This window comes from Polypterus senegalus, chromosome 11 (assembly GCF_016835505.1).
Source record: "Polypterus senegalus isolate Bchr_013 chromosome 11, ASM1683550v1, whole genome shotgun sequence".
Taxonomy (NCBI): Eukaryota; Metazoa; Chordata; class Cladistia; order Polypteriformes; family Polypteridae; genus Polypterus; species Polypterus senegalus.
In genome coordinates this window covers 12,187,363-12,203,969 of record NC_053164.1, presented here as the reverse complement: position 1 = coordinate 12,203,969, position 16,607 = coordinate 12,187,363, and the positions used below count along the sequence as shown (strand labels likewise).

Sequence of the window (16,607 nt, the reverse complement as noted above, 5' to 3'; positions counted from 1 at the left end):
GCAATCCAGAGGAACGATTAAGAAATTCAGGGGAACAAATCTTCAAAAAACAATTAAACTAAAACAAAATAGCAGCACAAACAGGGCACTCAATTTAAAAAAAGGGTCCGATTGAAAACCTGCAGCCATGGTGGTCCTCTAGGACCGAACTTGGCAACCCCGGCCATAGAGGGTGGATTGGTCAGTAAATTGCACCTTCAACGTTCTCAAATTTTCCCTTCCAGATCCATAGATTATGGTACTGGCTGTCCAGTCTTGAAGGACCACAACATCAAGGCCTTGTCAAAATTGCTCCAATTTCAGAAAAGCAATCGGGCATCTTTTAAGCAGAAAATACAAAATGTGTTTGTTTTTATTTTGTCATTGCAAAACACAAGAAAAAAAAAACTTCAAAGGCTTCTGCATTACATTCAAAATTTCTGCAATATATACATACATATATACAGTTTTTAATTTTTTTCTGCTTGTTGCGTTAAGGGTGCGGTGTCACAAGTTAAAGCAACAGTAAAAATTCCTTACAAAAAGCACCTCTTTTTATAAAACACACACACACACAACCCCACCTCACGGCACATGCAGATAAAACAAACAGCGGAAAGAAGCAAAAGAAACCCAGTGGACCCTCATTAACTGGCGTGAGGGGACCGACTTGATATCCAGCACTTCTAATCAAGTCAAAGCCTAAACACAAATTTACAAACAGAACAAAGAGGAACAAAAATCCCGGCCAGCCCCCATCATGCCTTACATTTAAGCTAAAAAGTGAGTTTTTATTTTTATTTTATTTTTTTTAAAACGGTTAAGCGCTCAAAGACGTGGAAGAGTTGGGTGAAGTGTGGTTCCCCAACTGTGGGACACCACACAAGAAAGAAAGTGAACAATCAGGCCCGTTCATTAGCCGCCAGCTTGATGACCAGAGCTTCACGGGCCGCCAGGAAGAGCGTTGATGGAAATACGGAGTCCCGGCGGTTCATGGAAGAGCTGAGCACAACAGCCCACCGCGAGTTCAGACCTACGGGGAGTTCAGTCGTCAGCGACTCTCCAAAGTTGAGCACCACAAGGAAGTGGCTGCACCTCCAGGAACGCGAGAAGGCCAGGACAGTAGTGACATTGGTGGGGATCAGCGAGAATTCAGAGGAGCGCAGAGCCACCTCTCTCAGACGAAGCGATGCCAGTGACTGGAAGAGATGGAAGATGGAATTTCTTATGTGCAGCTGAGCCTGTAAAACAAACAAAGAAAAAGATTAAAAGAGAATGGAGGGGAATTTTATTTATTTAAAAAAAAAAAACACCACACACATTTACAGTCATATGAAAAAGTTTGGGAACCCTTCTCAGCATGCAAAATAATTGACTCTACTTTCAACAATTAAGATACCAGTGGTAAGTCTTTCATATGAAATTAAATCAAATGTGAAACACTGGCTGTGCACAAATGTGGGTCCCCTTGTCATTGTGCTGATTTGAATGCCTGTCACTGCTCAATGCTGATCACTTGGTTGGATGAGCTCGTGAAGCCTTGAACTTCATAGACAGGAGTGTCCAATCATGAGTGGTCAAAGGTATTTAAGGTGGTCAATTGCAAGTTGTGCTTCCTTCCCTTTGACTCTCCTCTGAAGAGTGACAGACAGCTTGGAATCCTCAAAGCAACTCTCAAAAGATCTGAAATCAAAGATTGTTGAGTCTCAAAAAACCATCTCAGGGGTTTAAACTGTCAGCTTCAACTGTAAGGAATGGAATCAGGAAATGGAAGGCCACAGGCACAGTTGCTGTTAAACCCAGCAGGTGTGGTAGGCCAAGAAAAATACAGGAGCGGCATATGACAGGATTGTGAGAATGGTTACAGACAACCCACAGATCACCTCCAAAGACCTGCAAGAACATCTCGCTGCAGATGGTGTATCTGTACATCGTTCTACAATTCAGCGCAATTTGCACAAAGAACATCTGTATGGCAGGGTGATGAGAAAGAAGCCCCTTCTGCACTCACCTCACAGAGTCGCTTGTCATATGCAAATGCTCAAGAGACAAAAATTGGAGTTATTTTGTCAGAACAAAAAGTATTTGCATGGTGGAAGAACACCACCGCATTCCAAGAAAAACATCTGCTACCTCCTGTCAAATTTGGTGGAGTTTCCATCATGCTGTGGGGCTGTGTGGCTAGTTCAGGGACTGGGGCCCTTGTTAAAGTTGAGGGTCAGATGAATTCAACCCAATATCAACAAATTCTTCAGGATAATGTTCAAGCATCGGTCACAAAGTTGAAGTTACGCAGGGGTTGGATAGTCCAACAAGACAATGACCCAAAACACAGTTTGTACTTCTCCCTCTGCATGAATGCCTTTGTAGATTTCAATGTTCTGGAATGGCCATCACAGTCCCCTGACTTGAATACCATCAAAAATCTATCTGTCCAGGCTCGGCAGCCATCAAATTGAACTGAACTGGAGAGATTTTGTATGAAGAATGGTCAGAAACACCTCCATCCAGAATCAAGATACTCATCACAGGCTATAGGAGGACAGCGTCTAGAGGCTCAAAGGAGCAAAAGGAGGCTCAACTAAGTATTGATGTCATATCTCTGTTGGGTGCCCACATTTATGCACCTGTCTAATTCTGTTATGACGCATATTGCATAGTTTCTGTTAATCCAATAAACTTAATGTCACTGCTGAAATCCTACTGTTTCCATAAGGCATGTCGTCTATTAAAAGGAAGTTGCTACTTTGAAAGCTCAGCCAATGAGAAACAAAAATCCAAATTAAGATGGGTTCTCAAACTTATTCACAGGACTGTACATTTAATATTTTTTGCACATTTAATCCTGCATTGGCCGAGGGGCAAATATAATCTGCCCAGTTTAGGGCCACTGGGAGCCAGTGATTATCACGGTAGCACTGCATGCAAGGCAGGAAGCAAATGTGTGAGTGAAGAGATGAGCAGAGAGGCCTGTTCCTTGTGGTGTTCCAGCATCACTCACAGTGCCTCACCAACTCTGGTCTGCCCAACAGACAGTCCATTATCCAGTACATTCCAAGCTCATCCACCTGCACGTGTCCGAGTTTACCCCTTTGTTCTGTAGCACTGGTTTCAAAACAGTCCAGAGTTGAACATTTAATCTTAAGTTGACCTCTTTTGTAAGCCACTTGGATAAAAGTAAACGTAGATGCCTCAAATATCCAACAACAACCCTTATCCATCCTGCGTATCACCATACTCTGCATTACCTTCACCTTCGCTGTGCCTGGAGCGTTTAAAAACGGGCGACATGACAACCGGTGGCAACACTAAAGCCACATCATGCCAATCTCTCTCCTTTTGTTTTCAGACTTTTAAAGGGTCTCCTGTCCAATATGATCCAGTCAATCCCACCAAAACACTGACCCTGAACTCACCTCAACTGAATCCTGGTCACCTTCAGAAGAGACTCCTGTTGAGGACTCCGTGACACCTGATTTCTGATGGGCCTTCCACTTCATGCTGGGTGTATTGGTGGGAAACCCATTCTGCATGAAAGCCAAGGACATTTATTAAATTAGTTAGGTCACTTCTGGACAATGGACAATACGTGAAGAAAGATTCTGAGGAAAAGAAACCTTGGCCAAAGCAAGCCTCTCTTATTCATTTCTGGGAACTTGGAATTGGGCCTTTATTTTAATTGAACGTCACCATCTTCACAATTTTGCCTGACCCCAAGACCTCAATGACATTCAATTTGCAAACACTTTCTTTAAAATATTTTGGAACGTACTGCTTGATCCGGTCCTAGCCTATGGATGTACCCAGGGACTACAGAACTGGGAGAGCTACTTTTGGCCTATCATTTTTCATCTTCAATTAAATAGCATCTCGGTACTCAAATGTGGCACTTGGTGCCGCTGCCAAGTTGTCTGCCTGCCTGCCTGCCTGTGGAAAAGTCATCTCTGATGGAGGAGTACTTGGGGAATCCATTCCTGGACAGGTTTATCCATTCCCGGTAATTCGGGAATCCCACATGTCATTCCCGGGCAACGACCGACACTTATTTTTAGTAAAACTACTGCAATATGTTGACACCAATAAAAGACTAACCTTATCTACAAGCAGTTCATGCGGTCATATAAGTACATGTATCTAGTTCAGGGGTACCCACACTTTTTCGGCTTGCCAGCTACTTTTAAAATGACCAGGTCGAAATGATCTTCCTACATTAAAAATGCTATATTATATATATTTGACAGTAAAACTATCTATATATATCTATATATAGTTTACTGTCAAATAATGCAAAGAGTATGCGACATGCGTTTCCCTCTTTACATTGGCATTCGTAGTCTGAATCACAATCTGATTGTATGGGTGCATGTGGGATGACCAGTGTGTGTTAGAAGAAGAGAGATCTCAGACTGGCCACGCTGTATGTCAATCAAGTGGCAAATGCCCTATGGAGGATATATAATAGACTAATGTTTAAAAAAAAATTTTTTTTGAGTGCAACGTGATCTACCTAATCAGATACTGATACACTTGTTCTAAACAACGCCCGCGGCTTGCCGTTGCTTTGAAACACCGCCATTTCAGCTGTTACTGATGCATCCAGTTTCTTCACATCATTCTGTGATGGCAACTTTCTTGGCACAGTTAATGCGGATGCAACAGACTGACACATCGCAATTTCAAGTTGCTGTTCAAAGCTGTTGTCTGACAGATGTCAATGAAGTCCCCCCATCCCGGCATTCGTGAGCTGCAGAGTGCAGACTCCTCCCAGTCCACTGTGCTCAGTCTTAGTGGAAATTGGGAGACTGACGATTGCTGCTGGTTGACTGAATCAATCTGAAAAACACTACACCGAGGGCCAAAAAAACCGGGCACTTATTTTCAACTATAACTGTTATTTCCTGATCAATTTATACACTTTTACACACTATATATGCGAGCTTGGCCATTGCCGGTTTCCTGGGAATTACAGCAGTTTCATTCCCGGAATGTCCGGGAATCCGGAGCCCGGGAATGGATTCCCTACGAGTACTGGAATCGCCGGGTAGCAGTGTCCTTTCATCATATTAGCGAGCCCACCCCCGACTCCGCTGTGAAATGGCCAGTAGGGGGGAGGCAGCTTGATGCCCGAGGTCTCCAGGAATCCTATTATGTGATATCATCTGCTCTTGCATTTTGCTCTCTACTTCTAATATTACTATTGTACTATTGTATTGAGGAGGACTTGTGTTCTGTGCTTTGTATTTTTATTTATTTTTTTTTTTTTTTATACTTACTGCACTCCCAACCTACCTGGAAAGGGGTCTCTCTTCAAAATTGCCTTTCCTGAGATCTCTTCCATTTTTTTCCCCTACATGGGTTTTATTTGGGAGGGGCGGGGGTGTTTTCTCATCTTCTTAGAGATTCAAGGCTGGGGGGCTGTCAAAAGACAGGGCCTGTTAAAGCCCATTACGGTACTACTTGTGCGATTTTGGGCTATACAAAAATAGATTGCATTGTCTACATCTACAGGGTGGTCCAGGTCTAATTATGCAGATCCAGATCGTCTGGATGACTGATTTAAGCAGGGACGATTCCAGTTCAGCACGAAGACGATTCTTCATGTCGTCCATTCGCACACTTCTCGATGGTCCAGGATTTCTATTTCTATGTAATAAACTTAAGTTATAGCGTAATGAAAATTGCATAATTAGATCTGGAACACCCTACACACAAAGGTTAATTTGGACGTTGTAAATGCATTGTTACAGCATAAGAGATCACATTGAAAATACTGAATGGATAAATCTTTGTTCATGCAGAACATAATGAGACTTTCTAGGGTATTGAATACTTTTGTACATGTCACACACACACACACACACACACACACGAGAATCTGCAGCAACCAGGGGGATCGAAAGATGGGAATGCCATGCCAAACCAGGGGGTAGCAGTGTGTACTAATCCTTTTTTTCTCCTGCAGACCATCAGAGGGAAACCCCACCTGAGCCTATTAACATCACTTCCAGTTTCGGGCCCCCCAATGATGTCACTTCCTCTAAATCGTCTATGAAAATACTATCTTGTGCCTGTTAATTTAGTTCTGTCTTGAACTCAATCTGTATGACCTACAAATTGCCGATTTTATTTCATCTGTTCCAAGTGTACTGGGGGGCTACCCCAAATCTTTTTCTGTCTCCCTATTGTCTTTCACACCCCACTGTATACATACAAGTACAGCCAAAGTGAAGGCATTGAAAGAGTGCAATAATCACTTGGCTCTTCCATGAGGCGTCATTGACTACTAAAGTTCCATTTGAAGGAGCTCAGTTACGTTTGATTGATCGACGTCACATCCATGCAGATGGGCTGCTGGCTAGAGACCCCCAGACGAGATTTAAATTCCCACACCTTCAGCGAGCCAGACTTTGAAGAACAATTACAAACTTATGAAATGTTTCGGTTTATCACAGAACAGGGGTCCCCAACTCCGGTCCTGGAGGGCCCCAGTGGCTGCAGGTTTTCATTCTAACCCACTTCTTAATTAGTGACCTGTTTTTTCTGCTAATTGTCTTCTTTTGAATTCATTTCAATGGACTTGCTTTTGAAGACTCAGACCCCTTTGTTGTTTCTTTTTCCTTAACTAGCAGCCAAACAATAATGAGCTACAAAATGAGCCAAAACAGAACCAGCAAACTGTGACCATCACACAATATCAGAAAAAGAAATGTTGATTTGCTCAGGTAACCAAAACATTTTATTTAAAAATTTTATTGAAATTATTAAAATCAAATAACTTCCGATACAAGCAAGTCAAGTTTTACAAAACTAGCTTAGAAAGAAATCAACTCCCACCCCTGAGAAAGAGAGCTAGGCCAACAGAATAAAACTTTGAAATTTCTATAGTCGCAGTGATGCACTGGCGAGTAGAAGGAATATGATCTTGAGTTTGGGTTTAGAAACCTCCAGGGGTCTGATAAGTCGTGGTCAGTTACAAACTGTGTAATTGTCTTTGCAGTGTTAGATGTCATCGCTAACGTATGGCAGAGTGCCTATCTAGGTCTGGATTTAAAACACAATTAAAGTCCCCAGCCATTATAATGTTAGGAGTGTTCACATTGGGAATGGAGGCAAATACATTTTGGATGACGTCCTTATCATCCACATTGGGTGCGTAGATATTTACCAAGATCAATTTATGGTTAAATAAATTGCGCAAGATAATCACATACAGGTGCTGGTCATAAAATTAGAATATCATGACAAAGTTGATTCATTTCAGTAATTCCATTCAAAAAGTGAAACTTGTATATTAGATTCATTCATTACACACAGACTGATCTATTTCAAATGTTTATTTCTTTTAATTTTGATGATTATAACTGACAACTAATGAAAGTCCCAAATTCAGTATCTCAGAAAATTAGAATATTGTGAAAAGGATCAATATTGAAGACACCTGGTGCCACACTCTAATCAATTAGCTAAAAAACTGGTCTCTCAGTCGAGTTCTGTACGCTACACAGTCATAGGGGAAGACTGCTGACTTGACAGTTGTCCAAAAGACGACCATTGACACCTTGAACAAGGAGGGCAAGACACAAAAGGTCATTGCTAAAGAGGCTGGCTGTTCACAGAGCTCTGTGTCCAAGCACATTAATAGAGAGAGAGGCAAAGGGAAGGACAAGATGTGGTAGAAAAAAGTGTACAAGCAATAGGGATAACCGCACCCTGGAGAGGATTGTGAAACAAAACCCATTCAAAACTGTGGGGGAGATTCACAAAGAGTGGACTGCAGCTGGAGTCAGTGCTTCAAGAACCACCAGGCACAGACGTATGCAAGACATGGGTTTCAGCTGTCGCATTCCTTGTGTCAAGCCACTCTGAACAAGAGACAGCATCAGAAGCGTCTCGACTGGACTGCTGCTGAGTGGTCCAAAGTTATGTTCTCTGATGAAAGTAAATTTTGCATTTCCTTTGGAAATCAAGGTCCCAGAGTCTGGAGGAAGAGAGGAGAGGCACAGAATCCACGTTGCTTGAGGTCCAGTGTAAAGTTTCCACAGTCAGTGATGGTTTGGGGTGCCATGTCATCTGCTGGTGTTGGTCCATTGTGTTTTCTGAGGTCCAAGGTCAACGCAGCCGTCTACCAGGAAGTTTTAGAGCACTTCCTGCTGCTGATGAACTTTATGGAGATGCAGATTTCATTTTCCAACGGGACCTGGCACCTGCACACAGTGCCAAAGCTACCAGTACCTGGTTTAAGGACCATGGTATCCCTGTTCTTGATTGGCCAGCAAACTCGCCTGACCTTAACCCCATAGAAAATCTATGGGGTATTGTGAAGAGGAAGGTGCAATACGCCAGAGCCAACAATTCAGAAGCAACATGGGCTCTCGTAACACCTGAGCAGTGCCACAGACTGATCGACTCCATGCCACGCCGCATTGCTGCAGTAATCCAGGCCAAAGGAGCCCCAACTAAATATTGAGTGCTGTACATGCTCATACTTTTCATGTTCATACCTTTCAGTTGGCCAACATTTCTAAAAATCCTTTTTTTGCATTGGTCTTAATTCATATTCTAATTTTCTGAGATACTGAATTTGGGACTTTCATTAGTTGTCAGTTATAATCATCAAAATTAAAAGAAATAAACATTTGAAATACATCAGTCTGTGTGTAATGAATGAATCTAATATACAAGTTTCACTTTTTGAATGGAATTACTGAAATAAATCAACTTTGTCATGATATTCTAATTTTATGACCAGCACCTGTATCTCCCTTCAGGATCGTATACTACAAATGAGACTGTTCCAAGTATAAGAATTCCCACACCTCTAGTTTTCTTTGTAAAACTGGAATGGAATATTTGGCCAGTTCAGTCTCTGTGCAGTTGATACTGACCCTTGCTTAATAAGTGGGTCTCCTGTAAAAATACTATTTTAGCCTTTAGACCACTTAGAGGAGAGAATATTTTCTCTTTAATTCGTGATTGAGACCTTTAACATTCCAGCTGACAAAGTTCATGGTTTGGTAATGGAGACATTGCTACTAAACTTGTTGTCATTTTGTAGTCTTAATTTAAGATAAGTCAGCTTTGACCTTAATTTCCAATTTTCCCAGGAGTTATTGCCATGAAGCACATGATGTTGCTTTGGCATAAGTATAAAGATTAAAAGGATAGATTAGAATTAGGGGTGGCACGGTGGCACTGCTGCCTTGCAGTTAGGAGACCCGGGTTCGCATCCCGTGTCCTTCCTGTGTAGAGTTTGCATGTTCTCCCCGTGTCTGCGTGTGTTTCCTCCTACAGTCCAAAGACATGCAGGTTAGGTATATTGGCGATCCTAAATTGTCACTAGTGTGTGCAAGTGGGTAGGAGTGTGCGCGCCCTGCGGTGGGCTGACACCCTGCCCGGGGTTTATTTCCTGTCGTGCACCCTGCGTTGGCTGGGATTGGCTCCAGCAGACAACCCCGTGACCCTGTAGTTAGAATATAGCGGGTTAGATAAAGGATGGATGGATTAGAATTAGTTTGCTTTCTCTCTCTTCCCCTGGTTCCCCAAAACATTTTAAAAGTGCTCTTATAAAATAGCAGAGCGAAAGTTTTGGAGATGTCTGCTATTGTACAATGAGAGCAGCAACAAGCCATGGAATTAAAGAACAGGTTTAATTAACAACAAGACTTGACGCCTAATTAAGCAACTGGTTGGAGTTTGAGGCCCTGACTTCGTTGGTCTTCTGTTGGCTCCCTCACTTCACATTTCATTTCTTTTTGGGTGCCATTTAAAAAAAAGAAATGAAGCAATTCAGAGGAATAATGAAATACTGGGGAACAAATCGTAAAAAAAAGCAATATCATTAAAATGAATACAAAAGAAGTTGTTAATTCGCAGAAAAAAAATAAAACACAGGTCACTAATTAAAAAAAGGGTTACAATGAAAACTTGCAGCCACTGGGGCCTTCCAGGACCAGAGTTGGGGACCCCTGCCAAAGGTAAAAATAAAAAATAATCTAAAATTGCTGGAGTAGCAAAGTTTGCAAAACACAAAATTTGTGTCACTGCCAAATCTTTTGGCCATTACTGTAGTTCACGGGAGCATTTTCTGGAAGAGATTTATTTATCCCAAAAAAAAAAATACAAGTGTTTGTGAGCATGTGACTGGGCAACTTGACATGTAGATTTTTTCCCCCCCCCCATGAATGTGCTCTGCGATTGTTCAATGCAAGTTTCTGATAGAACAGAATTCTATGGTTATCTCTGTTCTGCATGGCAAAAGGAAATATTTTGTCAGTTTTTCTTGGAAATACATGGGGTAAGCAATATATAAAAATAATTTCTGGGTGGATCTGTCCTTTAAAGTGTCCCCGTAAAACTATTATTAATGCACACCACTTACTGAATTGAACGGTGTTTGTGAAATGATTTCCTTGCAGTTCCTTCTATAGTTGCCTGAAATAAAGTTAAATAAGAGAAGGGAGCTGTGAAGAAACAAGTCTAAAACTATAAAGAGTCCTTCCGTGAATCAGATGCGAGGATTGAAACCAACACTTCAAGCCTTACCAGCTAGGGTGGGCAGAAATCAGTCCTGGAGGGCTTTTGTTTCAACCCAGTTGCCTAAATAAAGCACGAACAAGCCATGAAATTAAATTATTGGCAAGGATCGTTCTCTAACTCTGCTATGTCAGTTCATTCTCATATTTTAGATTTTCTTCCCCTTTTTTAAGGATATCATCCAAATGATTTAAAGGCTAAAATGGAGGAGTGATTCTCAGTCCTTCACTTTTTTTCTCTTTACTCTACTTCCCAGTGCCTGATAAATACACACACAGGTGTAAATGGAAACACGCTAAATGGAGAAATGCTGGTTTGTTTGGTTATTTGCATCTTATTGCTAATAAGTAGTGATTAAAAACCACAATACAGCTGTTTAAGACTAAAATAAGCAATAAGGAATTAATATCTTGGCAAGCGAGACAATTAAAATGATGCAGAAGTGTTACTTGAGCAATAAGAGCTTCTTATTAAGCAATTTGGTTGGACCAAAAACCTGCAGCCCTCCAGGAATGACTTTGCCCACCCCTGCTTTACAGCCCATCCTATGCTCATCACATTTCCCTTCTTATGCTTAAGAATGACAACAACATCCACATTCACCGCCATTAAGTTTCACTTCATCTCGTCAAGGCATCTTAAACCTCTCTGCACTGCACGATGGAGACAATGCCACCTCAGTTTCAATCTGCAACTTACCTGAAGTTCTGCCAGACCAATCTCATCGCCATAGTAGATAAAGTGGGGACCAGGTAACGTAAAGGAGAGGACAGCAAAGACACGCTGCAGATCGGCCACCTGAGAGGCCATGTGGCCCACACCGGGCCCGCCAACCTAGAAAGAAAAATGGAGGTTGGAATTGAAGGCCTAAGATTAATAATGGACAAATCAAACTGGTTGAAGTCCCTAACATCACTAGAGAGGAGCCTATGGCAGTTTGAGGCCTACTTTTAACCAGCTACTTACCCCTTGGTACACACTCTTAGGGATGTGAATGACCACCTCACCACTTCCAATATGAAGAAAAAGCTGGGCAGACTCCAAGTTGGCAAGGCAGCAGTCTTAAAGACATCAGTTGTCACCTCAATTATGTGACTCTACCCCAACAATGTGGAGGTCTTCACAACTAGAAGGGGTTCCAGTATTGTGGAAGACATCTTGTCTGGAGTCCATCATCAAAGAAAGATAAAACTGGAGAACTGAATGACTAAAGAACTTGGGCCTGATAATTTCAGCTCATGAAAACCTGGAGAAGGCTTAACTCAAATCTCACCCCAGACGGATACAGGAATGCACTCCCTGCCTGACTGCTACAGTAGACCTACTTCTATCTACTGTGATGAGCGGCCATGGCCATTACCTGGCTGAGATGGAAAGACCGGGAGAGAGAGCATCGGTAGGGCATTATCTTCCCTGGGGAGCTAGAGGGCAGTCCTCCTGGGTGGCTGTGGTGCCATGGATTCCTGCAGGGCAAGCTGGGAGTTGGAGTTTGGCACAGTCCTGTTGGGTTTCGTGGGGACAGCAGAGCCCTACATTGGGCTTTCACCACACCTGGGAGTGATTCCAGGTCCAATTAATGAGCAACCTGGAGCACCCCCAGGGTCTGCTTAAAAGGAGCCCCCCTCAGTCCATTGGGGGAGCCAGAGTTGGGATGACCTGGATGAAGCTTGCCAGGAGAGGAGTGGAGGCAGAGAAGAACAAAAAGAAAGAGTTTTGTGCTGAACAGTGTATTTTGGTGCTCTATTATGCTGTGCTCTGGGGAACAAGAAATAAGCACTTCCCAGCTCGGAATAAAGAGTGTTGAATGTTGCATCTGCGTCCCTGCCTACCTGTGTCAGGGTTGGGGTGGCTGAACACACCCCAGGTTTCCAAAATACAGGGTGGTCCAGATCTAATTATGCAGATCCAGATCGTCTGGATGATTGATTTATGTGGGGACAATTCCAGTTCGGCGCAAAGACCGAGCCTTCATGTCGTCAGGTCACACACTTCGATGGTCCTGGATTTTTTGGCCGATTTTCTATGTAATAAATTTAAGTTATAGCGCAATGAAAATTGCAGAATTAGATCTGGACCACCCTATACATTGGGATGGTAGATACTGTACGTGAGGATCATGTTTTTTTTTTATTTCTGCAGCACCTTTAACAATTTTATACATTTACATATTTCAAGTGCTGGGATAAATGGATAGGTTGTCCTAGAAGAGTTGGAGGTTGGTTTCCACAATGGAAGAACATGAGGTTTTTGCCTAAAGTTATCTTCCCGACCTGTGCACACCATGGAAGCATCCCGTTGGTGGGACACCCATAGAAATATCCGCAGGGCAGGCTGGTAATTGTATTCCCATGGGAATTGGGCTTCTTGGGGTGCCACCAGGGGGAGCTGCAGGGGATCATTAGGACTTCTGCCTAACTTGAAAATGCTTCTAGTGTAAAAAACTGTGGCAATGGAAATACTCCCAGGGTCTGGCATAAATGAAGGTGAGGTTCCTGCAAGGGCTGTCAGAGTTGGGAGGAGTGTGGAATTAATGAGGAGATCTATTATTATTGCAGAAGAGAATTTGGAGTAGGGTGGAGGTAAAAATAAATAAATAAAGATCTTGTGTTTGAGTCTAGGACTGTGTTGTGTAGTTTCTGGGGATGGCAGGTTTAGGGTGCTACTATGCTGCCCGGTGGTCACAGTATCTACAAAATGGAGAGTTGATTGCATCACTGACCCACTCCCTTACTTGTCCACGTACCATTCTGCTAAATGGGGAATGGGGTTTACATCTAGAGAAGTAGGTTATCCATTTAGGAAGGACATGCATGGATATCTGTATCTATAGATATTTATGGGTAACCCTGCCTCTATTTTAGAAAAACACTAGAAACCCCAAAATCTCAACAATGCCTCAATGGATTATATTGAATTCAGTAGCGTTGTAGAAAAAAAAAAAAAAAAGTTAGCCAATTCAGGAGGTTTCAATTGGTTGATATTGCAACAGTGTTGGACAAGTGACATCGGCCAGGGATGGATCACCAAATAATGTGCTGGCATTACATCAATGGCAGGACCGCCTATAGAAATGCCAACTCTGCAGAGTCGCGCATGCTTTATCAACCAGTGTGGCAAAAGGCAAGCAGTTCTTTTAAGGTTGGCAAACCAAACCCAAAGATCCATAGAAAGTGCAGAGAATCCATCCATTGTGGTGCTTAGCTCCAACACTACAGGAATGAGGTAATGAGGATGACCTAAGGGTCCAACTTAGCAGAGCACCAAGTGCTTTGAAGACCTAAAACAAACCTGCGTGACTCTTCAGAGAAGGTGCTGGAGAATCACGAGGCTCAGATCCATAACCTGGAAGGCCATTTGCAGCAAATGTCACTCCAAGTTGCAGTACAAGCATGGGGAGAGACTGACACCTTTGTAGCACCACCATCTGCTAAAGTCCATTAGCCCAGGTGTGTGGAGTTCCACACTCATGGAGCTGGGGAAAATTGTGGCAGATTTAGTTGCCATCGACCACCAAGTGAGTTGTGAGAAGCAGGAACGGTGCTAACAAATAAGCAGGAAAAAGGACAAATGAAGATTATAGAAATGTTGTGAACCAGCAGTGAAGGGAAGAGTTTCAATGGTAAGAATCAGACCTTGAATGTGGCTTGCAGCTCCAGTTCAGTAAAGGAAAACAGCAAAGAGACTGGGACATCTGCATCTTCACACAAGGAGGTTCACCTGCCTTCCTACAGCTGACCAGACGAACACTTGTGATACCGTATGACAGCACAGCACTTCGCATCCTAATTGTGCCCCCTGCCAGTGCAGAAGGCAACATCCCTGCTGCATCATCTGACAACACAGCGATTCAGAGCCCTACTGATGTACCCTTGTCACAGGCTGCATGACCGTAGTGCAAGAGAAGACCACCCCTGCGTTTTCAACAAGTTTCTGTTCTGTTGCAAAGAGTTTGAAGTGGCCAAAGGGGACAGCAACTCTGAATGGAGAGCTATACAAGGACACTGAATGAGATGCATCAGCTTTCAAAACTCCACTTAAGTCCTCCTGTCTAATACACTACTTGGTCTCTTATTCCACGTGTCTATAGTTCTCAGTATGAAGAAAAACGTCCTAATGTTTGTGTGACATTTAGCCTTAAGATTCCAACTGCCTCCTCATGTTCTTGATGAACTGATTTTAAAGTCACAGACTCAAGCCACTGGACTAATTCCCTTCATAATTTTAAACACTTCACTCAGGTTTCCTCTTCATCAGTCAAGCTCCTTTAATCTTTTCTCATAACTCATCCCCTGTAGCCCTGAATCAGCCTCGTCGCTCTTCTCTGGACCTTCTCTTGTGCTGCTATGTCTTTTTTGTACTCTGGAGACCAAAACTGCACCCAGTACTCCTGATGAGGCCTCACCAGTATGTTATAAAGCTTGAGCTTATATGTACACACACACACACACACACACACACACACACACACACACACACTATATGTAGCAGTGGGCTGGCGCCCTGCCCAGTGTTGGCTGGGATTGGCTCCAGCGGACCCCCGTGACTCAGTCGTTGGGATAAAGCGGGTTGGATAATGGATGGATAGATATATATTCAATACACACACACACAAGGCGGTCCAGATCGTCTGAATGACTTTGATTTACGTGGGGACGATTCCAGTTCAACAAGACAATTGTTCATGTCATCAGTTCGCACACTTCGATGGTTCGAGATTTTTCGGGTGATTTTCTATGTAATAAACTCAAGTTATAGTGTCATGAAAACTGCATAATTAGATCTGGACCAATATATTATAAAATAAAAATTATAATAAAAATTCACTAAGGCAAGACAACCATGGAAAGCACGCCAGAAGGGGAGTGGACTCACTAAGCTGCCAACAAGTGAGACACCTATGGCGCACACAGGAAGCAGCCACGCCCACCAACTCCAAGACCATTGGATACGACGACAACTCACAGAGCCACGCCTACCAACTCAGACATGACGACACAGAAAAACCGGCGTCATTTATATTCGTCTGTCGTAGAGGTCACATGCAGCTCCGACCCACGTTGACTGTTCATAGAGGCATGTTTCTCGCGGAGGTGAATCGCCATATTCAGCGTGTAAACCTTTTTGCGAGGGGTATCCCATGGGATCCTTAAAACATTCCTTTACAACTGAGGTTAAAACACAATGAAGTGAGCAGTCTTTAAAAAATTTGAGTTTTCGATTACGACGCATGACCGCATGCACCATAGCAAACTGTTTTACACGCTACATACAGCAATTCTCATCCGCAACAAACATGCGTCTTCTTAGATGCTCCTGCACTTTGTACACAACCTCTCCTACCTCGCTACCACCGTGGTCGGGTGTCTTGGTGGATTACATATAGAAAGGCAGCCAAAACCGCACAGAGCAATGAAAAGTCTATGCGAGTCACAGGCACATGAGCAGGCAGTGCATACCGAACGAGAAATCAGCAGACTAGCATGACGGAGGGAGCGGAGTGGACGTCCTTCTCCTCTCCTCCCGTTCCACCCTCTGCGCCCGAGCGTCTCACGGACGATTGTGTGTGGCTTTGTTCCGTGCATTGGTTAAAACCCAATGAAGGAGGCAGTCTTTAAAAACCAATAAGCCCTGTGCCTCTGTTTCATTACCGTCTCACCTGCTTCACCAATGCAGGCCCTGCAACAGTCGAGACGCTCTCTTGGCAGCTGACCTTCTCGGTGTCTGACCGGTTCACACAGAGGCACCACATGACCAGGCAATGTGTATGCTTCGAGAACGAGGGTGGACGCGACAAGACTATCTAAGAGGCGGCATGTTTGTCACAGATGTAAATCGCTGTATGCAGCGTGTAAAACGCTGTAGTGTATGTTGACCTCTCCAGAGTTGCATCATTTCATTTACCTACAGTCGTATACACAATGAAGTGAGCAGTCTTTAAAAAACGAGTTTTCGGTTACAACGCACGACCGCGTGCAACATAGCAAACTGTTTAACATGCTACATACAGCAATTCACATCCGCAAACATACGTCTTCTTAGATGCTCCTGCTTAGACCTCGCTGCTACCGTGGTCGGGTGTCTTGGTGGATTACATA

At 43.2% G+C, this 16,607-nt stretch overlaps 1 protein-coding gene across 2 annotated transcripts in view; it reads right to left on the bottom strand.

The window, feature by feature from the left end:
- Positions 1-400: 400 nt before the first annotated feature.
- LOC120538668 (4F2 cell-surface antigen heavy chain) overlaps positions 401-16,607 on the bottom strand; it is a 66,657-nt gene continuing 50,450 nt past the window's right edge. For both annotated transcript variants that reach the window (XM_039768056.1, XM_039768054.1), the window contains exons 8-10: positions 11,212-11,346; positions 3,396-3,506; positions 401-1,220 (exon numbers count right to left, since the gene is read on the bottom strand). In XM_039768056.1, the coding sequence (XP_039623990.1) occupies positions 882-1,220; positions 3,396-3,506; positions 11,212-11,346 (585 nt within the window). In that variant the 3' untranslated portion in view covers positions 401-881. The remainder of the gene's footprint in view (positions 1,221-3,395; positions 3,507-11,211; positions 11,347-16,607) is intronic.